The sequence below is a fragment of the Macaca nemestrina genome, chromosome 17 (genome assembly GCF_043159975.1).
Source record: "Macaca nemestrina isolate mMacNem1 chromosome 17, mMacNem.hap1, whole genome shotgun sequence".
NCBI classification, from domain to species: Eukaryota; Metazoa; Chordata; class Mammalia; order Primates; family Cercopithecidae; genus Macaca; species Macaca nemestrina.
In genome coordinates, this window is record NC_092141.1 from 84,677,464 (window position 1) to 84,703,505 (window position 26,042).

At 51.7% G+C, this 26,042-nt stretch overlaps 1 protein-coding gene across 4 annotated transcripts in view; it reads left to right on the forward strand.

Annotated features, from left to right (window-relative positions):
* SAP30B (SAP30 binding protein) overlaps positions 1-19,148 on the forward strand; it is a 44,030-nt gene extending 24,882 nt beyond the window's left edge. For 2 of the 4 annotated variants that reach the window (XM_011719846.3, XM_011719847.3), the window contains 8 exons: positions 3,807-3,849; positions 10,682-10,770; positions 13,588-13,679; positions 14,413-14,473; positions 14,927-14,978; positions 15,885-15,943; positions 17,096-17,180; positions 17,450-19,148. In XM_011719846.3, the coding sequence (XP_011718148.1) occupies positions 3,807-3,849; positions 10,682-10,770; positions 13,588-13,679; positions 14,413-14,473; positions 14,927-14,978; positions 15,885-15,943; positions 17,096-17,180; positions 17,450-17,631 (663 nt within the window). In that variant the 3' untranslated portion in view covers positions 17,632-19,148. Of the gene's footprint in view, positions 1-1,077; positions 1,180-3,806; positions 3,850-10,681; positions 10,771-13,587; positions 13,680-14,412; positions 14,474-14,926; positions 14,979-15,884; positions 15,944-16,698; positions 16,782-17,095; positions 17,181-17,449 lie in introns of all 4 variants that reach the window. The other 2 variants (XR_979842.3, XM_011719845.3) reach the window with 2 other exon arrangements.
* The last annotated feature ends 6,894 nt before the right edge of the window (positions 19,149-26,042 follow it).

The following is a 26,042-nucleotide window of genomic DNA, read 5'->3' on the forward strand; positions in this document are numbered from 1 at the left end:
TCATGTCTCTGGGCTGCGGGTTCTGTGCCCTCTGGCTAATGTAGACGGATGCCTGGTGAGTAGACATGCAGGATGAGTTCATTACTTTGACCAACTGAGAATTTCTACCTGGAGGCCAGTGGGTGGATTCCTACGAGTCGAGACAGGTGTTTCCTGTGCATTTCAAAACGCCGCTGGCGGGGAAGAGATGAACAGTGCTTTCTTGTTGCTTTTTACTTGTATCCTCATAGCCCTTCTTCCCACTTCCTGCCTCTTTAAGGGCATAGTGAGACTCTCCCCCTAGAGCAGGTGGTATAATACCGGTGCCTTGAACGACTGGCAGTTTAATAATTGAGCCTTTTTTCCATCTCCTTAGTTCTATCATTTGAAATATTTCATTGGGAGGGACGTGAGGATTGAAAAATTACCTATCAGGTACGGTGTTCACTTTCTGGGTGACGGGTACACTGGGAGCCCAAACCTTACTTACCATTACACAATGTATCCATGTAACAGACCTGCACATGTACCGCCAAATCTAAAAATAAAATAATTTTTTTAAATTATAAAATAAATTGTTCATCACAGGTTTTTTTCTGACACGTGGCTGGCTTCCATGATAACTGTCATGGGTGCTTGGTTCGTTTTTCATACTGAATACCTGGTATCGGAGACATGACTGGTAAGAGGGTATCTCTTTAGGCCTGTCCTGCCTGTGGTGGAGGTTGTTATAGAGGAATATCGTTACTGTTTGAATAGAGGTCACTCTCATTGAATGAAACTTGATTCAGTGGATAGTTGTGTGTAAATGGTACTAAAAAGCAGCTCTGGGGTATTCCAGGGTCTCCGTGTGTCACCCAGGCTGGAGTGCAGTGGCATAATCATAGCTCACTGCAGCTTCAGCCTCCCAAACTCAGGTGATCTCGCCTCAGCCTCCCAAGTAGCTGGGATGACAGGCTGGTCCCAAACTCCTGGATTCAAGCAGTCCGGCCCACCTCAGCCTCTCAAAGTGCTGGGATTACAGGCGTGAGCCACTGCATCTGGCCAGGTGGGCACTTTAGGATCCAGAGAACTTAGGTTGTTGTCTTTCTTCTTCAGGAGAAGCTCGGCACAGTGACAGAGGCGCCCAGGGCTCAGCAAGCTCACGACCCAGCTTGTTGGACTCAAAGGGCAGAAGAATCACGTTCTAAACATGACAAGGTATAGCCAGCAGGAGGCAGATTCCCAGCTTGACTCTCCAGAGCCTTCTAGGTCCCAAGGGTACCTGATACCAATGGGAATCTGAACCAACACAGACTCCAGAGTTGTCTTAGGAGACCCTAGTGCAGCAGCTCTGGCCTCCTCCTGAGCGTGCACACTCGTATGGCTTCTGAGCTGGCCAGGCTACTTCATGCATTTGGTTTGATGGGTTCTCGTAAGGCAGGAGAATCTTCTTGAACTTGGAATTGGGTCTGTGGTCCATCGGTCATTACTTTATTCAGAGGCACTGAGGGTGGGAGGGCCCGTGGAGCTGGATTCTACTGCTGGGAAGTTGGGCGGGCCTTGTTTCTGGGCCTCAGGTTCAGTACTGAATGAGAGTCCTCTTGTTGCGAGTTGAAGGGGTGCTCTGGGCATGCCATGCCCTTTTTTTGTACTAAGAGGTTAGAAAAGCAAAGACCAGACTAGTTGGCAAATTGAAACCCAACTATCCAGTTTATTTATTTCTTAGGCATAGAAGGAATAATTTAGGGGGGACTGAAGAGCCAAGCTAAAGGGAAAGACTGAAATAAAGGGATAAAATCCTTCCTGTGATTTTGCCCCATCATCTCTTTTTTTCCAGAGACGTGACTCAACAACCTCAGCTGAGCCTGGCAGCACACACACCCCACACACCTTTCCATCTGCAGGGTCACAAAAGCCACAAGAAGCCACGGGGAGGCTCCTGGCCTCTTACTTGACCTAAGGAGCCTCTGAAGTGGCAAGTGTGTTTCCCTTTGAAGAGCCGTTGCGTGTTTGGTGACTAACTTCCTGTGGCTCTGGGGTAGACATGGTAGACTCCCCGCGTGATGATTGGGCCTCTGCAGTTGAGTCCATGAGAAGGGGCGGGTGTGGTGTGGTGCGGAGCCTTGGGGAAGGGTGAGTGGGGGCTGGAGGGAGAGTTAATGAATGGTCAGTCCCTGTATGATCAGCCAGCTGGCATGTGCGGGAAGAGCTGATGTTTTCCCACCATCAGCACCCAGAAAGCTGTTCTCTAGAGGGAGAATGTAAGGACATTTTACAGTCCCATGTTTTGTTACTAACACTCGTGAACATTGGTTTCCTCAGAGGCACTGCTACAAAGGGATTGTTGTTCGTCCCCTGAGAGACTGGCAGTCTCTAGAGAGCCGCTGATTTATGACTGCAACCTGAAGTTGGTGTGGCAGTCCTCCAGGCGCGCCTCCCTGCCCGCTCCCACCCTCCTCTTTGCCCACCTGATTGGCAGGGGGCAGTGGCTCGAAGAGATGGGTTGCTAAGCAGCCTGGCCTGGACGTGGTGCCCTGCCAGGTTGAATGAATAGCTGCAGTGTTCTGAGGAATGGGGAATTTGGCCTGTCCCAGCATCAGGAGGGACTTTTTGGGAAGGGGGCTAAGACTGAGTCTAGGTTCGGTGTGGGGAACTGGGTGGCCTTCCTGGCACCTTCCTTTCGGAGCCATGGCGTGGTGTGCCATGTCTGTGGAAGTGGAGCCGGCGGAGCTCTGCACCTGTCCTCGAGGTCTTGTTGCAGAGTCTTCCTGTCTCATCTCCTCCCTTGCTCATCAGAGGGAAAGGACGTGGGGTCTGACAGCTTTCTGTGAACTCTGCTTCTGCTGTTTTGATCATTAGCGCGTATGGCCCTTGAGATTGTTGATCTAACTGGGTTTGAGGGCCTGGGTGTCAGCAACCCAGAAATGGGGGAGACGTGTGTTCTTGCCCTTTTACACTTGAGACAGTGGAGGCAGGGGAAGACTTGTGACGTAGAACTTGGACCGTGGCTTTCTCAGCGTTGACTTTGGTTTAGATGAAACGTTTACTATGGAACAGTGAAATCCAGAAACTGTCTCAGAAGCCTTTGCTCTCAGGTTTCTGTAGGACTTGTGGACGTGGCTGTCGTGGGATGCTGTTTGCATTAGGGATTGGAGGAAGCTTTTCTTTGGAGGGAGTATAAAGCCAGTGGAAACGGAGCTGAGAGCCAGAGAGAGGCTGCCTTGATCCTGGGGCCTCTCTCGGATCCCCATTCTGCCACTTATTCAAGGTTCGCTACACGTTTTCTCTGAGGTTCCGTGAGCTGCCCCTTTATCCTTATGATGAAGCCTCCCTTTTTGAACTAAAAATAAGAGAAGTATCTTGGGAGCGGCTAGTCTGCATTTTCATCTCAGGAGTCTGCTGTTAGAAAGCAGTCGCCTCTTGCTTCCTTGGTACCAGCAGTAGAGGTGGTGATGTCTGGGCTGGCCGGGGCCTTGAACTCTGCACTCCATTCAGGCAAGCTTCCTCGGACCCAGGGGAGAGCAACAGGCAGGGTATGCGTTGCCCAGGTGGCCGCAGCAGGCTTGCTGGCGTGTGCTCTCTTCAGCGATGGTGGGTTTGGTCACTGAAGAGGTTTGGAGGAGAGACCGGCTTGGGCTCCAGAGCATCTGGCTGCTGCGATGCGGGAAGAAGAGGGTTCAGCGGCTTGGGGGTGCCAGAGGCCCCTGAAACATCAGCTTACCCTTAGTGTTCCTGGCAGTGCTTTTACTTTTTCTCCTTCCTTAAAAACCGTGAGTGGTCTCAGTGGAGAGTAGCTGGTTCAGGAGCCCCAGTCTTACCTCCTCGTGTTTGTTTCTCTTTTGCAGGATAATACAGAAGCAGAAAAGCGAGACCCCCAGGAACTCGTGGGTGAGTATTGGGGGATCCTGGGGACACGTTTCTCAGCCTCACCACTAGCAGCCTGGCTTTCGGCCATGCCACGCCTTCCGCCCCACAGGGCTTCTGTCCGCTGTGAGCACCATGTCCCTTCGGCTCCCTCTCAGGGCCTTTGGCATTTCCTAGGATGCCCGGGCGAGACGCCCAGGGAACAGTTCTTCTTTGAAAATCGTATTTGTGGTATGTTTTATTGGGCTTTGGTTGGTCGCCCACGCTGTCAAGAGGGAGTTCAGGGCCCCTCAGCTGGGAGCGTGTCTTGGTCTCTGCTTCCCCTAGTGCCCTGGGCTTGTCCTCTGTCTTTGCACCCCCTCCTCCCCCTCTCTGCTGGCATATGCATGCTGCTTAGGGAGTCAGCATGTGGCCTCTGCTGGCACTTTGCTCTGTCCCCAGGCGGGAGCATGCCTCACAGCCCTGGAGTCTGGGGCTCTTTGTGATTTGGGAGGAGCAGGGACACTATGTTTCTGGAAAACAGCACACATCATCCAAGTTCTGTGCTAGGCCCAGGCTTTTAATCCTTTTAGAAAGCCCCCCAGCTCCTTTCATGTGGCTCCCAAAGCCCGACCTGGGGGAGTTCCCGGCAGCTGAGTCAGAGCTCTTGGTGGAGTTGGCCCTCCTTCTCTGTGGCGGCCATTACCGGCTCTCAAACAGGCTCCTCCCTCCTGCGGTCTTGCCTCAGTGGCTCACTGGCTCCAGCCCTGGGGGTTCCGAGCCCAGGGACCACCTGGAAGCGCTGCCCCAGTAGTCAGTCCCTCCCACCCAGGCTTTCTCCCAGGAGGACCTTTCTGTTGGGAGTTCTGCTACGGAGTCTGTTCTCCTTTTCCTGAACTAAAGGAGCTAGGAATTGTTGATTCTGTTTGTCTTCTAAAGAAGGATTGGGGCCGGGCGCAGTGGCTCAAGCCTGTAATCCCAGCACTTTGGGAGGCCGAGACGGGCGGATCACGAGGTCAGGAGATTGAGACCATCCTGGCTAACACGGTGAAACCCCGTCTCTACTAAAAAAAAAAAAAAATCCCGTCTCTACTAAAAAATACAAAAAACTAGCCGGGCGAGGTGGCGGGCACCTGTAGTCCCAGCTACTTGGGAGGCTGAGGCAGGAGAATGGCGTGAACCCGGGAGGCGGAGCTTGCAGTGAGCTGAGATCCGGCCACTGCACTCCAGCCTGGGCTACAGAGCGAGACTCCATCTCAAAAAAAAAAAAAAATACAAAAAACTAGCCGGGCGAGGTGGCGGGCGCCTATAATCCCAGCTACTCGGGAGGCTGAGGCAGGAGAATGGCATGAACCTGGGAGGCAGAGTTTGCAGTGAGCCAAGATCGCGCCACTGCACTCCAGCCTGGGCAACAGAGCGAGACTCCGGCTCAAAAAAAAAAAAGAAAAAGAAGGATTGGGTAGGAACACAGTAAGCTGAGCAGCCCAGACCCTCAGCAGGAGGGCCTTAATCCCTGGCTTCTCTGGTGGAGTTTCAGTCTTTCAAATCCTATACAAACCAGGACTTTCCTAAAACCTAGGGTTCGTTCTTTAGAAAGTGGCACCGTAGGAGTGCAACATTTGGCTTTGAGGGCAGAGGAAGCAGAGTTCACATCTGCTGGGAAGCTGATGGCCTGCCCTAAGGAGGCGATCCACCAGCAGGGTGTGGGCAGGAGCCTTGGCCTCTTACCCCACCATCACCCAAGCCAACTGTGCATTTCACTGTGAGAAACTGCACGGCCGGGGATCAGAGAGCAGCCTGTCACATGCCAAAGCAGAGATGCCCTCGCTCTTGCTAGCAGTGCTGAGCAGGCAGTGGAATGTGTGTGGGCGTCAGCCATTTCAGCCCCCAGTCGCTTCCAGAGCCAACTTGTCACTTTTCCTCCCTGTGCCATTTTTTGGAAATAGCTTTATTGAGGTGTAATTTACATAGAGTAAGACTTGCCAATTTTAGGGGTGCCGTTTGGTGAATGTTGACAGATGCATGTAGTCGTGATGCAGAACGCACTCATCACTCTGAAATGTTCCCTTCTGCCCCAATCCCGTTACAGCTGATCCCTCCCTCAGCCTCGGGCAAGCCGTGATCTACACTCTCCTCACTATAGCTTTGCCATTTTTTAGAATTTCCTGTAAATCAGGATCTCCCAGCCCTGGCCCTACTGACACTTTGGGCTGGATGATTCTTTGTGGTGGGGCTGTCCTGTGCTTTGTAGGATGTTTAGCAGTGTCCTTGGTCTCTGCCTACTCACTGCATGCCAGAAGCACTCTCCCTCCCCCAGATGTGACAGTGATCAATGTCCCCTTAGGGCAGAATCAGCCGCAGTTGAGAAGCAGGGTAGAAAGGGAACTAGGGTTTTGTCTGGCTTCTTTCACTCAGTATGGTACTTGCAAGGCTCATCCATGTTGGGCATATCCAGAGTTCCTTTTTGTAGCCAAGTACTATTTCACTGTAGGGATACACCACAGTTTGTTTACTCATTCACCTGTGGAGGACAAAAATGGATCTTTAAGCGGCATCGTTTTGATTACTCGCCATTCCTCATTAACGAGTAGCTGGTTTAGTTCCTCTTACTAAAGACGTAATTAGTTGAAGAACAGTGGCTTCCATTCATGATGCAGTGCCTGTCAGCCTCTCTGCCTAAGCTTCTTTTGTCCGCTCTGGTGTCAGGACTCAGGTTGCTTACCAGGTATGGGAAGCATGTCCATGCATGTAGACAGCCCCAGCTTTAAGAGAACAAGCAGGAGAGCAGAGAAGCCAAGCCACAGGCGTCTGCAGCACTCAGCCCCTAGACAGAGCCAAGCATGCACACCCTCTCAGTGCCCTCCAGGGCTTCGCTGATGCCCACGGCTGAGCCTGGAGCAGTGGTGCTGGTGTGGCAGTGGGCGTGGGTTCTCTGTGTTACTCAGGAGCTGGAGATACTCTACTGTCCGCTGGAGCCCCCCAGCTCACTCACTCCCTGCCATCCCATGAGCCCGTCCAACTAGCTACTCCTGCACAGATCCCTCCATGGCAGCTGTGGGTACTCTGGGTGTTTTCTGACTTGGGCACGCACCAGGGCAACTCACGCTGACAGCTGGCTTCTCAAGTCCTAACTGCGGATGCCTCTGAGAACACCCCCATCATGCCCAGGCAGCAGCCACAGACCCAGCACTGCTTCCAAGAGACTGTGGACACATTGCTCTATGGATGTCCTGGGGACATGGCTTGAGGTGGCCAGCGTGGTGAAACCCCATTTCTACTAAAAATACAAAAAAAAAAAAAAAAGCCAGGCATGGTGGCACGTGCCTGTTGTCCCAGCTACTCAGGAGGCTGAGGCAAGAGAACTGCTTGAACCTGGCAGGCGGAGGTTGCAGTGAGCTGAGATCACGCCATTGCACTCCAGTCTGGGCGATAGAGTGAGACTCCGTCTCAAAAAAAATAAACAGAAATGTGGGGCTGGCGTCTCCCACATGAGATTCATTCCAGGACTCAGGAAGGAGAGGGTCACTGAAGGCTGCTTCCACGCTCTGTGTATACTTGTATCTAGTTTTCCTGAATGTGTCCCTTTATTTGACAGTAACTGCCTAGGAATTATCTTGTTTCAAGCCCCAGGCTCAGGAGGGGCTCCCCTCCTCTTATACTGTACACCATGTGAGCCCCAGAGTGTGACTGGGTTGCTGTGGCAACAGGGTCACACCCTGTTTTTCCAAAAGGTTTTCCTGGCAAATGCCAAAGGGCACTCTTTGTCTCCGTCACATGCACACATACGCACTCTCCAGCCCAGGGAAGAAGTTAACCCTGCTTATTTATGTACCCAGCGCCTGCCAAGGCTCTCCTTGCTTTTATTGCTGCTGCTTGTGAGATAGGACCAGCTCCCTGCAGCTGATTCCACTCTCCACCAGCTTCTGCAACCTCAGGCTTAGCACTTTCACGTATTCCAGGGCTGGGAGGAAGGAGGAAGTTGGAGGAGAGTTGAATTCCAGCCATATCTGAGTGTCAGCTTTGCTTGAGGAGTCAGGAGACCAAAGGAAGGTGCTGGGCAAAGAGAAGCACCTCGTCCCTGGCTCTTGGGCTGCACTGGCATCTGGGATCCACAGGACCTCTGATCAATGTGTCAGCCAGTCTCTCTCGTCTTGCCCTCATCCAAAATGGCAGATTGGTGCTCTGTTCTTGGGGTGCTTCCAGTGAGAATCCACTGACAGCAGTGAAAATCAGCGCATGAAGTCATGTTTTTAGGATGGCCCCAGGCTCGGCCCCTGTCTCAGAGCGTATTTATAGTGTGCACGGGCTGGTCCTGCCGCAGCTGGACTGGCAGAGTCTGGGAGCCTTGTCCCCAGCCCTCCTCGGCACTGTGTTCTTTACAGTAACTTGAAACTCCAGGCAGAGATCAAAGCACCTTATCTACTAAGCAAACATTAACCCAGCCTGGGCAGAGGAGAAGGGGCTGGCCTTGCGAAGCCAGCCCGGCCAGCTCAGCAGTGGGTTAGCAGGCCTGCACACAGTAGGTGCCCAGTAAGTGCTTGCTGAGTGTTATTGGTGGTTTGTTCATTCTTTCTCTTCGTCCTGCCCCACCCTGCCTGCCTGCTCTTTGCTTATTGTATGATCCTTTTCATGAGGGAGTGTTTTGAAGAGCAGACAGAATCTTAACAACAAATAGCACATTGTCCCAGCAAGCCAAAGCAAGACTGCAGTGCCCGGGTGGCCCGAGGCTGCGGGGTGGCCCGAGGCTGCGGGGAAGGGGCTGGAGAGAGCAAGGCCTGGCGACCGTGGCAGATCTCTGAGGAAATTGTCCCCTGGGGATTGTGGTTCTTCCCACCAGAACGGGCCTTTTGTTCTCAGGAATGAGGTGGGCTAAGAGAGAGTTGATTTGTTTATTTTTAAAAGATCCTCAGCAGGCCGGGCGCGGTGGCTCAAGCCTGTAATCCCATCACTTTGGGAGGCCGAGACGGGCGGATCATGAGGTCAGGAGATCGAGACCATCCTGGCTAACACGGTGAAACCCCGTCTCTATTAAGAAATACAAAAAACTAGCCGGGCAAGGTGGCGGGCGCCTGTAGTCCCAGCTACTCGGGAGGCTGAGGCCGGAGAATGGCGTAAACCCGGGAGGCGGAGCTTGCAGTGAGCTGAGATCCGGCCACTGCACTCCAGCCTGGGTGACAGAGTGAGACTCCATCTCAAAAAAAAAAAATAAAAATAAAAAAATAAAAAAAATAAAAGATCCTCAGCTGATAACGGTAGTAAGTATTATTTATGCACACGGCCATTTTGTTTACTTTGCGACCCAAAACTTAGGGAACCCTGAATTCTGTTTCTCCTGGAGCCTAGGCAGGTTAGCCGTAGATGTAGACAGGTGGCACCAAGCACCTCTGAGTTTCAAAAGTCTTGCAAGTATTTTAGAGACATATCCAGTGGTGGCTGGAGCTGGTTTAAGAGACGTGCAGTGGTGGCTGCAGCTGGCTTACATGGTGAGCCTATTGTGTACGTCTCTTCCCAGCCTTGGGTTCAGTGACTTTACCTTGGTAGCTTGAAATTGGCTATGGCAGAAGAATTTACACCACAAGAAATGGCAAATGCCATAGATCATGGTGCCTCCCCCCTTTCTCCATCCCCACACCCAGCTGGTGATTAAACATTTACCAGCACACTGCTGACTCTTCCTTAAAAGTTAACCGTTGTGGGCCAGGCATAGTGGCTCATACCCATAATCCCAGCACTTTAGGAGGCCAAGGCGGGAAGATGGCTTGATCCAACAGTTGAAGACCAGCCTGGGTAACATAACGAGACCCCATCTTTACAAAAACTTTTTTTTTTTTTTTTTTTTTTTTGAGACGGAGTCTCGCTCTGTCCCCCAGGCTGGAGTGCAGTGGCCGGATCTCAGCTCACTGCAAGCTCCACCTCCCGGGTTCACGCCATTCTCCTGCCTCAGCCTCCCGAGTAGCTGGGACTACAGGCGCCCGCCACCGCTCCCGGCTAATTTTTGTATTTTTTTAGTAGAGACGGGGTTTCACGTGTTAGCCAGGATGGTCTCGATCTCCTGAACTCGTGATCCGCCCGTCTCGGCCTCCCAAAGTGCTGGGATTACAGGCTTGAGCCACCACGCCCGGACTATTACAAAAACTTTTAAGATTAGCCAGGCATGGTGTCATGCACCTGTAGTCCTAGCTACTTGGGAAGCTGAGATGAGTTCGAGGTTGCAGTGAGCTATCATTGTACCACTACACTCTAGCCTGGGTTACAGACTAAAAGCCCTGTCTCTATTTCATTTTCTGTATTTTATTTTCCTTTTTGAGACAGAGTCTCACTCTGTCACCCAGGCTGGAGTATAGTGGCGCAATCTTGGCTTACTGCAGCCACTACCTTCAGGTTCAAGCAGTTCTCATTCCTCAGCCTCACGAGTAGCTGGGTTTACAGGTGTGCATCACCCTGCCAGTTGATTTTGTATTTTTAGCAGAGACAGGGTTTCGCCATGTTGGCCAGGCTGGTCTAGAACACCTGACCTCAAATGATCTGCCCACCTCAGCTTCCCAAAATGTTGGGAGTATAGGTGCGAGCCACAACACCCAGCTGACCCCGTCTCTTTAAAAAACAAAAAAAAAAAAGGGAAACGTTAATTACTGTATGCATTTATACCCTCTGTCTGAACTTTTCTTCTCCCAAGCTGGTACATGGCCCACCCCTTCTGGTCATTCACTCTCAGCTGAGATGACACCTCACAGAGGCCACATCTGAACACTCAGTTGTACTGTTTTCATAGTGTTTATCCCTACCTGATAACATTTTATGTGCTTATGTTTTTTTGTCCATGTCTGTCCCTTGTTCTGATCCCCACCTACAGAATTTTTCCTTCTTCTCTCAATAGCCTCCTTTTCTGAAAGAGTTCGGAACATGTCGCCTGATGAAATCAAGATCCCGCCAGAACCCCCTGGCAGATGTTCAAATCACTTACAAGTAAGCATGAGGCTTGGCTACTGAGGTCGGATAGATTAGATAGCCTGGGTTATGTGTTTGGTTTGGTCTTAACCTTAAGAGACCATGGCAGGGAAAGGGACCGAGGTTTCTATAAAAGAAACTGACAGGTGGGAAGGATCCTGCAGTCCTCTTTACCTCCTATTAGCCTCATCTCAGGAGTTGGCTCCTACACCCACCACCATGTCCCCTGGTGCTGCTCCAGCAGGGCGGCCCTGGCTTGCCCTCAGTGAGGTCCTAAGCAGAGACAGAGAAAAGAACATAACCTTTTCTCTGCAGCCCTACTGGGCCAATGGGAGCTTCTGAGAAAGAGCTTTGCTAAGAAACTGAGGAACCCTCAGAATGTAAAATAAATTACAGAAATGAAAAAATCACAAGCATTTATATATATACATTTTTCTACGCTAATCTATTTCTAAAATGCTGATTCAGTAGCTTCTTGCTTGACAGAATGCAGCACTGACAGGAGGTTTTCAAATCCCAAGGAGTCGAAGCTTTTGTGCAGTTACACTCACGGGGGGGACATCTGGGGTTCAGCCCGTGGCTCTCCTTGTCCCTCTGTGGGTTCCCTTGTGATGAACAATAGAACAGGCACCCAAGGCTGCACAATCATGGCTCCTGGGCCACCTGCTTCACCTTTGATCCTGGAGCTTCCACTGGGGGCCTCTGGCTGCACAGCAAGCCTGTGACACCACCCTAACGGATGGATGACTAATGGGACCTGAGGCTAAGGAATGCAGCAAGCTGGGGGAGGGCCAGAGTCAGAACTGGGGGTGCAGGGCAGATTATCTTCCCTTCCCGGAAGTCTCCTCCCATAGCTGAGTCGTCTCCCCACCACCACCCTCCAGAATCACGTCACCCTCCATGCCAGACAACCAGACAGCAAGCTCCAGCCTGTAAGGACAACTCCAGCAACCCGCCAGGCAGAGACAGCTGGCGCACTGCCTGCAGTGCCAAATGTGCCTCCTCTTTAGACCCTCCTGATGGTGGAAACCATGGCATTTGAGCAAACATTTTAGTTCATCTGGGGTGGTAGAACTGATCTTACGGCCCAGGAGACGCAGCCAAGTCATCTGTATGACATGGGTTCTCCTCAAGTTGCTGAGCCTTCTATATATGGCTCCCTCCATGACCCTGGAGGAGGTAGCTTGGAGGACAGAAGTTCTTCAGTCTCGGCGATTATATCACAGACCTCCCTCTGCGGTTCAGCTCTTGCTCTGGCCAGTCTCGGTAGAAAGATTTGGCCTCTAATAAGGGGAGTGGATCACCCCTCCTGACATGTCCTAAACGCTGTCACCTGGGCCCTCCAGGCCTGCCCGCCCGCTTTGCTGGCACAGTGCCTCAGGTGTTTCCCTTCTGGAGAATCTCTGTTTAAGCCCCACTGCAGGGGGAGGCTGCAGGTAGATCTTGCCCTGGACCAGTGCCCGCCTTCCTGGCTGAGACTGCTCTTACCAGAGGTGGCTCTGGTGTCTTGGCCCTCTTCATTGGCACTGGGCCATGCTGATGCCATCTACTTTGGGCATCATGTCCATGGGCTGGGGAGGACCCCCTTCCTGAGGACGCCTGTGGCACTGGCTGCAGTAGGTCAGCCTGCATCCCCCGTGGTGGTTCTCCACTCTCCCACTGAGAGCCAGGCATGACCTGTGGGGAATTTGGGTGAGAGAGAAGCAGTTAACCCTTGATACCCTCGATAAGCCAGCGCGGACCAGCCACGTGTGCGCCTCCCCGTAAAAGACACATTCTAAAAAGCTTGCAAGACCGAATCCAAACAACTACTCCTGCCTCCCATGAAAAGGCCATAGCCCTTCCGAAGTCTCCTGTGGTTCACAGTTCTGCTGAGGACTTGACCTCATGTTAAAATTTAAAACCAGGATTCATTCCCTGCATATCAACACCAGTACCCTACACCCTGCTTCGGATGATTCTGGAACTGATTAACCAGTTGGGGCTTTGTTCATTTTTTTCTCCGTGGCTCCTCTGCTGTGATCTTTTCACTGCTCACTATATTGTCATCCAGAGAACGTCAGGAAACCTCAGCAGTGAAAGCAGCCTGGTCTTGGTTTATGTTACCTGTGTGCAATTCTGGGCAAAAGGTAGGGTGGAAAAAGAGAATAGGTTAATTTTTTGTTTCGTGTTTTTGAGAGAGTCTCACTCGGTTACCAGGCTGGAGTGCAGTGGCATGATCTCAGCTCACTGCAATGTCCACCTCCCAGGTTCAAGCGATTCTCCTGCCTCAGCCTCCCAAGTAGCTGGGATTACAGGCGTGCCCCACCACACCCAGCTAATGTTGTTTGTGTTTTTAGTAGAGACGAGGTTTCATGTTGGCCAGGATGGTCTCAATCTCTAGACCTTGTGATCCACCCACCTCAGCCTCCCAAAGTGCTGGGATTACAGGCGTGAGCCACTGCTCCCGGCTGAGAATAGGTTAAATTCTCCGCCTTCTGGGTTCACGCCATTCTCCCGCCTCAGCCTCCCAAGTAGCTGGGACTACAGGTGCCTGCCACCATGCCCGGCTAATTTTCTGTGTTTTTAGTAGAGATGGGGTTTCACCGTGTTAGCCAGGATGTTCTCGATCTCCTGACCTCGTGATCCACCCGCCTTGGCCTCTCAAAGTGCTGGGATTACGGGCATGAGCCACCGCGCCCGGCCAAGAATAGGTTAAATTTTAACATGAGGTCAAGTTGGGCTTTGTGTGGCTCTGGAGCCTCACGTTCATGCTGCACATGTAGCTGGTGACCAGGGGCTGGGATGGTGGAGGGGTGGGCTTCTGTCATACACCCCTCTGCTCCTCTTTCATAGGACAAGATCCAGAAGCTTTATGAACGAAAAATAAAGGAGGGAATGGATATGAACTACATTATCCAAAGAAAGAAAGAATTTCGGAACCCCAGGTAAGTTTCCCTTGAGCCTGCAGAGTTTATTGAGTTATTAATGTTGGATTAAGGACGTCCCCAAGGAGGTGGTGAGGAAAAGCCCTGAGCCCAAACCATCACCCAGACTTGTCATTACACTGAGTGCCTGCTGGACACGGCAGACTATGCTAACCCAGCCAGAGGCTTGCCATTTAAGATCCTGACAAAACACAAAGCAATCCATACCGAGACCTAGACGGGGATGAGGGAGACCTGGCTGAGTTCTCGTCCCTGCTCTGAGCCTAAAGCACATGACCTCTCAAGACCCCTGTCCTCATGGAAGGAATTGGACTAGACAATTACTACAGGTTCATCTTTCAACTCTAAAAAGCTGATTTTTGCATATAGGTGAGAGGTCTTAGGACCAGAGCTATGTCTGGTCTTATTCCATTTAATGCTCAAGCTAGTGACTTACGGGGGAAAGAGCATGGCCCTTGTGTGGGCCTGAGTGTGGTGAGCCCAACCCAGCCATGCAGACTGAAGGTCAGTGGGACAAAACTCAGCCATCACCTTGACCCCATGCTCCTCCCGGCCCTTAGTTAACAGGTCCATCTCCCTGGGAGGGTGTAGGGCCATCAGGAAGCTTGCTTAGAGCAGCTGAGCTGGATTTAAAGGTTTTGAAGGTTTTGTGTCAGCCCCAGGAGCTGGATGGTTCAGGCCCCAGGCAGGGACGTGGACTTGTGCCTGCTCAACGCCTGTGCTGTTTTTTCAGCATCTACGAGAAGCTGATCCAGTTCTGTGCCATTGACGAGCTTGGCACCAACTACCCAAAGGTACGTCTGGCACACGGAGCTGGAGGGTGATGGGGACACCCGGGGTCCTGTGCTTGTTCCATGGGGTTTGACCTGCAGCCACAGAAGGGTCCATGTAGTGGCACCGCTAGTTGAAAGCACAGTCCCCATGTCTTGTGTTTGAGTCCCTATTGTTCTGAAATAGTCCAATAAAGAGATTCCAGTGGCCGACCTGGTGTCTGGCCCCTGACTGGTGGGGACATGTGTGGACCTGCTGCTCCTGGGGGTCACTGGATGGGGGCTTCATGCTCCCGTGTTCTTCAGCACTTGCCAGCTGCCCCTTGGCTAGAGACCAGGGATGACAGCCGAGCCCCAGGTAAGGGGACCCCAGACCAGGAAGCTCTGTGGAAAGACTCAGGCAAGGAACTTGGGTTTCTGAGTCATTTGTCATCTGACGGTTCCTACTAACTGCAACTTTCGCCTTTTCCTTTGCAGGATATGTTTGATCCCCATGGCTGGTCTGAGGACTCCTACTATGAGGCATTAGGTAGCCTTTCATCCCTCCTCCCATATACCTCGTCCGCCCACCCAACTGTCCCTTTATCCAGTCAGTTGGTTATCCAGGCAACACGTATTTCAGGGTCTCCTTTACGTCAGGCCATGTTCAAGGGGCTGGGTACAGGCCTGAATGAGACAGACCCACCCCTGCCTTAAGAGGCTTATGCCACAGCAAAGAAGATGCCAGTAATGCATCACGCCAGTAATGCCAGCATCGATGAAGTGTTGGTGATGACAGAGTTGCTGGGTACAGGGGAGATTTGGCAAGCAGGGTCATCTAATCTGGCCAAAGGGATGGGAAGGTCTCACTGACAAAACTGTGTTCCAGCTGAGGTTTGAAGAGGCAGAGGGGCCAGGCAGGTGCAGGCAGAATGTTCCGAGGCCAGTGAGAGGGTGGCTTATTCTTAAGGTATCAGTTTGGGAGAACTGGGAGGAATGTCAAAGGGCCCAAACCCCTAGACCATAGGTCTTGAGCCTGTAGCCCATGGCCCAGATCTTGGCCTGTAGAGGTGCTTTGTTTGGCCTTCATGAATGTTACTGTCTTTTATTTTGAATTCATTGCCAACATTTTACATAATAATCTCTGATTCCAGCTTCTCTCAGTCAGTAGCAAGGTAGTCCCCATTGGGCCTGTATTTCCGTGTGCGGCAGTCCACAGAGCTCAGGAGTAGCTGACCCTTCCAGACACAGACACGGGGCATGCAGCCCTCCAGTCTGGAGCTGAAGGCCCCTGCCCTACGCCAAGCAAGGGCTGGCTTCATTTTGCCTAGCACGAAGAACACTGAGCCCATGAAGACCTTTAGCCCACTGAAAAGAACGCAGGGATCAGAGTCGGCTCCCTCAGCCCAGAGCTGCTCAGGGGCCGCCTTTGTAACAGCTTCTCTTGTCTTCATAGCCAAGGCCCAGAAGATTGAGATGGACAAATTGGAAAAGGCCAAAAAGGAGCGAACGAAAGTAAGTGATGGCAGACCTCCTAGATGGAAAAGGCAGATGTGAAGTGCATGGGTCCTGCTGGCTGAGCCCAGAGGTTGTCCAGGCTGCCCCCCGCCCTGGCCCCATGTCAGTGCACAGGCCCTGCTCTGGGTTTGCGGTGCTCGCCTGCTGCCTTGCCCTTGGAGTCTTGCTTGCTGCGTTGTGACCCCCTTCCTCCCCTCAATTGCAGAACCTTGGGAGGCTTTGTCTATTTTGGGTCGTGGGTGCCCTCTGTGGCCTGAAGGGAGGGAAGTAATTCCCTAAGAGAGTGCCGGGCCCAGCTTGCTCTGCTCAGTGAGTTTCTTGGCCTCCAGAGCTGCCCTCGGTGGCCCGCCTGGGTGCTACCTATTAGGTCCCATGTTAGGGCCCTGAGCGCCACTTGTTCCCCAGCAGTGTGGTCTGGGTTCTTCAGGGAGCATCAGTTTGGCTGTGAGACCAAAGTGTTATCTCTGGGCCTTGTTCCCTTTGTGACCAGTCTCGGAGCCAGGCATCAGGACACCAGCTCCTCCCACGTCTGGCTCGGCCTGACCATCCTCAAGCAGCTGCGGCCTCCAGACTGCTTCCCTCACCCCAGGCAGAGGGGCTCTGGGGCCTGGGCATGCTGGTGGCCCTCTGGAGTCACTGGCTGCTGGGCCAGGAACGTGGGAGCTGGTGCAAGGGGATAATCGGGGTTTCTCATTCTTAACCCTTGATTGAATCTCCCTTCTCTCTCTTTCCCTCTCCCTTCCAAACCCCAGGCTTGTTGCAGGGACGTGTCTGCAGCGCCTGGGGACCGGAGCTGTCCTTCCCCTGTGCGGGCGGGCGCCGCCTCCTCCTGGGTGTGAGGAGGAGGGGCCTGGCCAAACGGTTCTGGGCATGTGAGGTGGGGCGGTGGGCCGGGGGTGCCGGGCATGTGCAGAGACCTGGTGATGCCGGGAGGGATCCAGTACTGTTTGGAAAGTTCTTTTAAGAGCGAAAAGCCCCTTTGGGTTCTTCTTAGACACCTCGCCCTCCCCCAGATGGTCAGAGCAGAGTTCATTTCCAATGCCTCTTTTGTGTAGTGCCAAGCTCCTGTCCCCCAGGAGCTGACGGATGGCAAAAGGCTATGGACACCCAGCTTTGCCCAGCCTTATTCTCTTCCCTCTCCCTCTCCAGATTGAGTTTGTGACGGGCACCAAGAAAGGCACCACGACCAACGCCACGGCCACCACCACTACCACTGCCAGCACAGCTGTTGCAGGTAGATTGCAGAGCTGCCCTGCCTCCCTGCCTCCTGCCATACACACGGAGCCAGTGTCTCCCTGGCTAGTTTGGGCAACAGACAACACGTGGATCTAGGCCTAGGCTCAGCCTTGCTCTTTTCTAAGCAGGGACTTTGAGAACCAGCTTTGGAGTCTTGGGGGGGCCCCTTCGGTTTCTGCTCCCTAGGCCCGTGCTGGCCTGCAGGGGAAGGGAAAGAGAGCGCTGCTCATTAGTGGATCGCGATCCTGACTTCTGCTTTATCTCCAGATGCTCAGAAGAGAAAGAGCAAGTGGGACTCGGCTATCCCAGTGACGACGATAGCCCAGCCCACCATCCTCACCACTACAGCCACCCTGCCAGCTGTCGTCACGGTCACCACCAGCGCCAGCGGCTCCAAGACCACCGTCATCTCTGCTGTGGGCACCATTGTGAAGAAGGCCAAGCAGTGACCTGAGGGGCCACCCTAGGACTCGAAAGGACTGTGCAGCCCAGTGACCACTGCCCAGTGGGAGGCGCCACTTTGTATATTTCAGGATTGGGACCTGCTCCCCTGATGCCACCTGAGAGGAGCTTCTATGTGGCATTCCAGACAGAAGGACAGGCAGCACAGGAGCCAGGTGCTGTGGACAGGGTCTGTCCACGCACCACCTGGGGTCTGCCGCCCATTAAAAGTGCCGTTTTCTTACCTCTTGGCATCTCAGATGCACTGGCCTCTCCTGCATTCTGTTTGCAGGCAAATGCTTCAGCTCACACGTCCCCCCATCTTGGTTGGGACTACTGCCTCAGGGTTGACGATAGGGTGATGGAGGCCTGGGACGCCGTTCAGAGGGGTGGCCCAAGAAGTCACCGTTGTTACCCGTGTACGCCTCTGGACATGGACAGGCGGGACCCCCCCAAGCTCCACATTCGCTCCATGTGCCACCTGGATCCCAAAACCCAGCCAGTTCTTGGGTGATGATGGAGCTGTGCTCCCTTGGGTGCATTTGAGCACTCCCCAGTCCAGATCACTTCTTGGACACACCCAGGCTTTTGAAGTCAAGCCAGTTTCCAGAAGGGCTGGGGTGAGATCCTGACCTGTGCAGGGAATAGGGAGGCGTCAGCGCCTGGCCAGGGCTGCCCCAGTCCCTCGGTGCCCCGTGAGCGCAGCCAGCCAGGAGCTGAGCAGCGGGGGCAGATGAATCACCTCCTGCCCTGGCCAGGCGGCAGCTCATTGTTTACGGGCAAGCCCTGCTCCTGGGAGGGCTCCTGCCACCCCACCCTTCCTGTGCGTGTTATCTCTGCCCCACAGCAGCCCCTGGGCAGCGCCAGTGGCCACTGGGCTCCCCCCGGGGCTGAAACGGGTTTCCCAGACCGGGAGTCCAGAGGAGACTGTTTACCCTTCGTGACCTTTGGCGACTCTCCACTGGAGCGGAAGAGCTGTGTGTCAAAAGAAGGAAGCCGGGCTGTGAAGGGCCGTGTTGCTTTCAGTCGGTGGGCAGAGGTTTAGAAAGGTGGTTCTGAAACTGCACCTGGTACTCTTGTGGGACCTGAGGAATATAAGGAACTCTGTGCATGAGGTTTCAAAAATAAAAATTGAGTCCACTCCCCCCATACACACACTCGGCCACTTCAGCAGGTCAGGTCTCAGCCCTTCCTTGATGGGGCTTTGAAGCTCTGGGGAGCAGAGCCGCTCCCCACTCATGCCCCAGAGGGGCTCTGAAAAGGCTTCCTGTGGCCTCCGACAGGGGCCCCTCATTAGCCAAGGACGCTGTGGGTGTTTTGTGGGAGGCACCGTGGCGCTGCGGAAAGGGCAGTGGACGTGGAGCCGGCACCTCTGGCCAGATTCTGTTAAAACCAGTTGAGTGGTCTCAAACCCTTACCTCTGTAAGCCTGTTTCTTGTCTGAAATCACGGTCATAAAGCGTCGTAAGTTGGTTGGGAGGAACCAGAAGTGACTTATGCAAAAGCTTTATAAACTGTAAAGTTCCTGCCAGTGTTTGTTGTTGGCTAAATCCAATTTTGTTTTGTTGTAGACCGAGGAGAGAAGCAAACTGGCCTGTTCCCCGTCTCATGCTCTGTCAGGGAGGATGGGGTTTGGCAGGTCTTTCCCCTACCCGCTTTCCTCTGGGCAGCCCCGGCCCTGCCATTTATCTGTTCAGTTAAAGCAGTAATGACTGTCTCTTGCGGGGCCCCAGAGGTGGGGGGCCTGGAGAGTGAACACAGGCTGAGAGTTGGGCAGCCGCAGGCAAAACTGCTGCCCCACTTAGCTTCGTGAGTTGGGTCAAGGTTTCTAATCCTTCTGGACTTTCATTTCCTCTTCTCTAAAATGGTGCTTGCCCACCTTAGTCCCATCAGGGATGGCCCAGAGGTGTGTGAACAGTTCCTGTTGTGGGTGGATGGCCCAGGCACTAGGGGCCAAAGTTGTTTCTGACCAGTGTGTGTCTGCTCACCAGAGAACAGTGTCCAAACTGAGCTCTGTCCACGGCTCCTACTGTCCCCCACTCACACACCCGCTACCTCTCCCTAGGGCTCTGATCTTGGGTGGGCATCGGGATTCATTTAGCTCCGCACCTTGCACATGTAATACCCCAAGATGTGTCTCAGCTTTTTATAATCCCCTCCTGACTGCTGGACAGCGGGGTGCTCCATTCTCAGTGCTTGCAGCACCCCCTTGCTTTTAGGATCACACTTCACTGCCTTGTAGCCTCTGCCCACAAATGGGGATGAAACAGCTCATGTCTCCTAGTTCTTGCAAGCAGAAACAAAGCAGGCATAAATAACAGTGTGCCCCAGTGCCTGGCATGAGATAAGTACGCAGGTGATTCGGAGGATGGAGGGATGAGAGGAGAGGTGAGTTTGCTTATCTTCCGAAGGGGTGGTCTCTGCTCCTATGGTCACTGAAATGAAAGTTTCCAGCTCCCAACCCTGTGCTCACAGCATCACTCAAGCCACCTAGGGCTGGATTCTGAACGGCTGCTGTCACTTGGCACTGCCTTGACAATTACTGAGGTTCGGTGATAGGTACAGGAGGGTTCAGTGTTTTTAATTTTGTATCTATTTGGAAATCTCTATAATAAAGGATTTTTTTAAGGGCTGCTGAGCCTGGCGTGGTGGCTCATGCCTGGAATCCCAACACTGGGAAGCTGAGGTGGGCGGATCACCTGAGGTCAGGAGTTCAAGACCAGCCTGGCCAACATGGCGAAACCCCATCTCTACTAAAAATACAAAAATTAGGCCGGGCGCGGTGGCTCAAGCCTGTAATCACAGCATTTGGGAGGCCGAAACGGGCGGCTCACGAGGTGGGGAGATCAAGACCATCCTGGCTAACACGGTGAAACCCTGTCTCTGCTAAAAATACAAAAAAAAAATTAGCTGAGGCATGGTGGCGGGCGCCTGTAGTCCCAGCTACTCAGGTGGCTGAGGCAGGAGAATGGTGTGAACCCGGGAGGCGGAGCTTGCAGTGAGCCGAGATCTCGCCACTGCACTCCAGCCTGGGCGACAGAGCGAGACTCCATCTCAAAAAAAAACAAAAAAACAAAAATTAGCCGGGCATGGTGGTGGGCGCCTGTAATCCCAGCTACTCGGGAGGCTGAGGCAGGAGAGTCACTGAGGCAGAGGTTGCAGTGAGCCTAGATGGCGCCATTGCACTCCAACCTGGGCGATGAGCGAAACTCCCTCTGGGGCTGAGGGGGTTGGAGGGCTATTAAGCCACACAAAAAGCAACAAGGGGCCGGGTGCGGTGGTTCACGTCTGTAATCCTAGCACTTTGGGAGGCCGAGGTGGATGGATCACACGAGGTTGGGAGTTCAAGACCAGCCTGACCAACATCGTGAAACCCCGTCTCTACTAAATAATAATTTTTTTTTTTTTTTTTTTTGAGACGGAGTCTCGCTGTGTCTCCCAGGCTGGAGTGCAGTGGCGGGATCTCGGCTCACTGCAAGCTCCGCCCCCTTGGTTCACGCCATTCTCCCGCCTCAGCCTCCCAAGTAGCTGGGACTACAGGCGCCCGCTACCACGCCCGGCTAATTTTTTGTATTTTTAGTAGAGACGGGGTTTCACCGTGTTAGCCAGGATAGTCTCGATCTCCTGACCTTGTGATCCACCCGCCTCGGCCTCCCAAAGTGCTGGGATTACAGGCTTGAGCCACCGCGCCCGGCCTAAATAATAATTTTTTTAAAACTACCTGGGCGTGGTGGTGCATGCCTGTAATCCCAGCTAGTTGGGAGGCTGAGGCAGGAGAATAGCTTGAACCGGGGAGGCAGAGGTTGCAGTGAGCTGAGATTGTGCCATTGCTCCTCAACCTGGGCAACAAGAGCAAAAACTCCGTCCCAAAAAAAAAAAAAAAAGGGCCGGCGCAGTGGCTTACGCCTTTTAATTCCAGCACTTTGGGGGGCCAAGGCAGGCGGATCACAAGGTCAGGAATTCAAGACCAACCTGGCCAACATGGTGAAACCCCATCTCTACTAAAAATAAAAAAATTAGTCGGGTGTGATAGCAGGCGCTTATAATCCCAGCTACTCAGGAGGCTGAGGCAGGAGAATTGCTTGAACCCGGGTGGCAGAGGTTGCAGTGAGCTGAGATCCGGCCACTGCACTCCAGCCTGGGCGACAGAGCGAGACTCTGTCTCAAAAAAAAAAAAAAAAAAAAAGAAGGGAGGAAATACTATACAAAATAAAAAATAATTGGCTGGGCGTGGTGGCTCATGCCTGTAATCCCAACACTTTGGGAGGAGGCAGGCAGATCACTTGAGGCCAGGAGTTCAAGACCAGTCTGGCCAACGTGGTGACACCCCATCTCTACTAAAAATACAAAAATCAGTCAGTCATGGTGGTGCACACCTGTAGTCCCAGCTAGTTGGGAGGCTGAGGCAAGAGAATCGCTTGAACCTGGGAGGCAGAGGTTGCAGTGAGCCAAGATCGTGCCACTGCACTCCACCCTGGACAACACAGCAAGACTCTATCTAAAATAATAACAATTGCCAGGTGTGGGGGTATGCACCTGTAGTTCCAACTACTCAGGTGGCTGAGATGGGAGGATCCTTTGAGCCCAGGAGTTGGAGGCTGCTGTGAGCCAAGATTTCACCACTGCACTCCAGCCTGGGCAACAGCTCCTATCTGTCCATTGCAAGGAGCTAGGACCTCCTGCTTTGTGTATGGTGAGTTAAAAAAAAAGACCTGAAAGCAGTGACACCCTGGTAGCATCCAGCACACAGTACTCACATCGTGGTCTCTAATACCATTCCCTGCTGAAAGGAACCATGCCGGGGCCCCTTGGAGAAACAGCGGATCCTGAAATCTAAGTAGGACTAAGGCGGTTCTGGAAAGCAGGGAAGACACGGAAGTCAGATGGAAAGGTCAAAGAAGCTAGGGTGAAGGGATCTCCTACTGGCCAAATTTGGTTGCATTTGAACATGAAGGAAGAATGATTACAATGAGTTGTGTGTTTTGGGGGTTTTTTTTTGAGACAGCATCTCACTCTGTTGTCCAGGCTGGAGTGCAGTGGCACGATCCCGGTTCACTGCAACCTCTGCCTCCCGGGTTCAAGCGATTCTCCTGCTTCAGCCTCCCGAGTAGCTGGGATTACAGGTGCCCACCACCACGCCCAGCTAACTTTTGTATTTTTAGTAGAAACGGGGTTTCACCATGTTGGCCAGGCTGGTCTCAAACTCCTGACCTCAGGTGATCCACCCTCCTCGGCTTCCCAAAGTGCTAGGATTACAGGCATGAGCCACTGCGCCTGGCCTACAATGAATTGCAAAGTATTGAGCAAATAAAAATCCTTTCATTCATAGTGATAATTTGGAAAAAAAATGTATTTGCCACCATTAGACTTGAATATATCTACTCCTTATTCTGAAATTGATAATTAGCTGAGAAGAATTAACCATTGTGCACCGTAGATGGGATTTTGAAGTGGTGCAACTGCTGTGGAAGCAGGATGGCAGTTCTTCAAAAGTTTATTTTTTTTTAAGACAGTCTCACTCTGTTGCCCAGGCTGGAGTGCAGTGGTGCCATCTTGGCTCACTGCAACCTACTTCTAGGCTCAAGCAATCCTCCTACCTCATCCCCCAAAGTACCTGGGACTATATCCATTGGAGTAGACTACATCAATGTCCATTGACAGATGAGTGGATAAACAAATAATGATACATACATACAATATACATACACGCATATGTAAATATTCAGCCTTAAAAAGGAAGGAAATCATGTCACATTCAACACATGTGTGAACCTCAGGGACATTATGCTAAGTGCAATAAACCAGTCACAATAAGAAATACTGTACAATTCCATTTATATGAGACATCCAGAGTAGACAAATTCATAGAGACAGGAAGTAAAATGGTGGTTGCTGGGAACTGGGGATGCAGGAGGGTGGAAGGGAGAGTTGCTTAATGGATACAAGATTTTAGTTTTGCAAAATGAAAAGTTCTGGCGATCTGTTACACAACAATAAATATATTGAACTGTACACTTAAAAAATGGTAAAAATGGTGAACTTTAACGTGTTTTTACCATCTTTTTTTTTTTAATTTATTTTATTTCTTTATTTTGAGATGGAGTCTTGCTCTGTCACCCAGGCTGGAGTGCAGTGGCATGATCTCCACTTACTGCAAGCTCCGCCTCCCGGGTTCTTGCCATTCTCCTGCCTCAGCCTCCCAAGTAACTGGGACTACAGACACCGGCCACCATGCCCGGCTAATTTTTTAAATATTTTTTTGTAGAGACAGGGTTTCACCGTGTTAGCCAGGATGGTCTCGATCTTCTAACCTCGTGATCCGCCTGCCTCAGCCTCCCAAAGTGCTGGGATTATAGGCGGGAGCCACCGCGCCCAGCCTATCTTTTTTTAAAAAAATGTTTTGGGTTGCTTTGCAATAGTGATTTTTTAAAGTTTCTGTAACTCAAAACTTTATTTAAAAAAGCATTTACCCTGCATTTTTAGGGGAACATAGTTCATTCCCAGTTGATTAAGGGAACCTCTTTTTTTTTTTTTTTAATCAGAAAGACACTTATTAAATGTAGAAAGGGGCTGGGCACAATGGCTCACACCTGTAATCCCAGCACTTTGGGAGGCTGAGGTGGGAAGATCACCTGATGTCAGGAGTTCAAGACCAGCCTGGCCAAATGTCAAAACCATAACTCTACTTAAAAAAAAAAAAAAAAAAAAAAAGGCGGGGTGCAGTGGCTCACTCTTGTAATCCCAGCACTTTGGGAGGCCAAGGTGGGTGGATCACGAGGTCAGGAGATCAAGACCATCCTGGCTAACACGGTGAAACCCCATCTCTACTAAAAATACAAACAATTAGCCAGGTATGGTGGTGGGGGCCTGTAGTCCCAGCTATTCGGGAGACTGAGGCAGGAGAATGGTGTGAACCCAGAAGGCGGAGCTTGCAGTGAGCCGAGATCACACCACTACACTCCAGCCTGGGTGACAGAGTGAGACTCTATCTCAAAAAAAAAAAAAAAAAAAAAATATCCAGGTGTGGTGGCGTGCACCTGTACTAGGGGGGCTGAGGCAGGAGAATCACTTGAACCCATGAGGTGGAGTTTGCAATGAGCCAAGATCACGCCACTGCACTCCAACCTGGGCGACAGAGCGAGACTGTCTCAAAAAAAAAGAAAAAATTAAAAGTTAAAAAAATAGGGCCAGGCACAGTGGCTCATGCCTGTAATCCGAGCACTTTTGGAGGCCAAGGTGGGCGGATCACGAGGTCAGGAGATGGAGACCATCCTGGCTAACACGGTGAAACCCTGTCTCTACTAGAAATATAAAAAAATTAACTGGGCGTGGTGGCAGGCACCTGTAGTCCCAGCTATTCGGGAGACTGAGGCAGGAGAATGGCGTGAACCCAGAAGGCGGAGCTTGCAGTGAGCCGAGATTGTGCCACTGCACTCCAGCCTGGGTGACAGAGAGAGACTCCATCTTAAATAAATAAACTAATTAATTAATTAATTAATTAAAATGTAGAAGGAAGGTAGAAACAGAAAATTGCAATTTTTCAGCCCCCAAAATAATACAGGTGCCCTTAGACTTATGATAGGGTTATGTCCAGATAAACCCATTGTAAGTGAAAAATGTAAGTGGAAGATGCATTTAATACCCTGATAAATCCATAGTAAAGTAAAAAAAAATCTTAAGTCAAATCATTGTACGTCCAAATGCTCAACTTATGATAAGGTTACATCCCAATAAACCCCATCTTAAAGTTAAAAAATGCTAAATCAAATCATCTAGGTTGGGGACAGTCTAACTGATTCAAGCCAGGGTCACCAATGCGTGCTAAAACGATTCAGTGAAGGCTTGTTGGGAGATGGACAGGGAGACAAAGGATCATCCTCCTCCTCTAGATCACCTTTTTTTTTCTTTTTATTGTTTACTTTAATTATTTTATTATTATTATTATTATTATTGAGACAGAGTCTTGCTCTGTTGCCCAGGCTGGAGTGCAGTGGTGCAATCTCAGCTCACTGCAACCTCGACCTCCTGGGTTCAAGCAATTCTCATGCCTCAGCTTCCCAAGTAGCTGGGATTACAGATACATGCCACCACACCCAGGTCTTTTTTTTTTTTTTTTTTTTTTTTGAGATAGAGCCTCTCTCTGTTGCCCAGGCCGGAGTGCAGTGGTGCGATCTCTACTCACCACAATCTCTGCCTTCCGGGTTCAAGCAGTTCTCCTGCCTCAGCCTCCTGGGTAGCTGGGACTACAGGCGCCTGCCACCATGCCCAGCTAGTTTTTGTATTTTTAGTAGAGATGGGGTTTCACTATGTTGGCCAGGCTTGTCTCTAACTCCTGACCTTATGATCCGCTCGCCTCGGCCTCCGAAAGTGCTGGGATTACAGGCGTGAGCCACAACGCCCAGACTTTTTTTTTTTTTTAG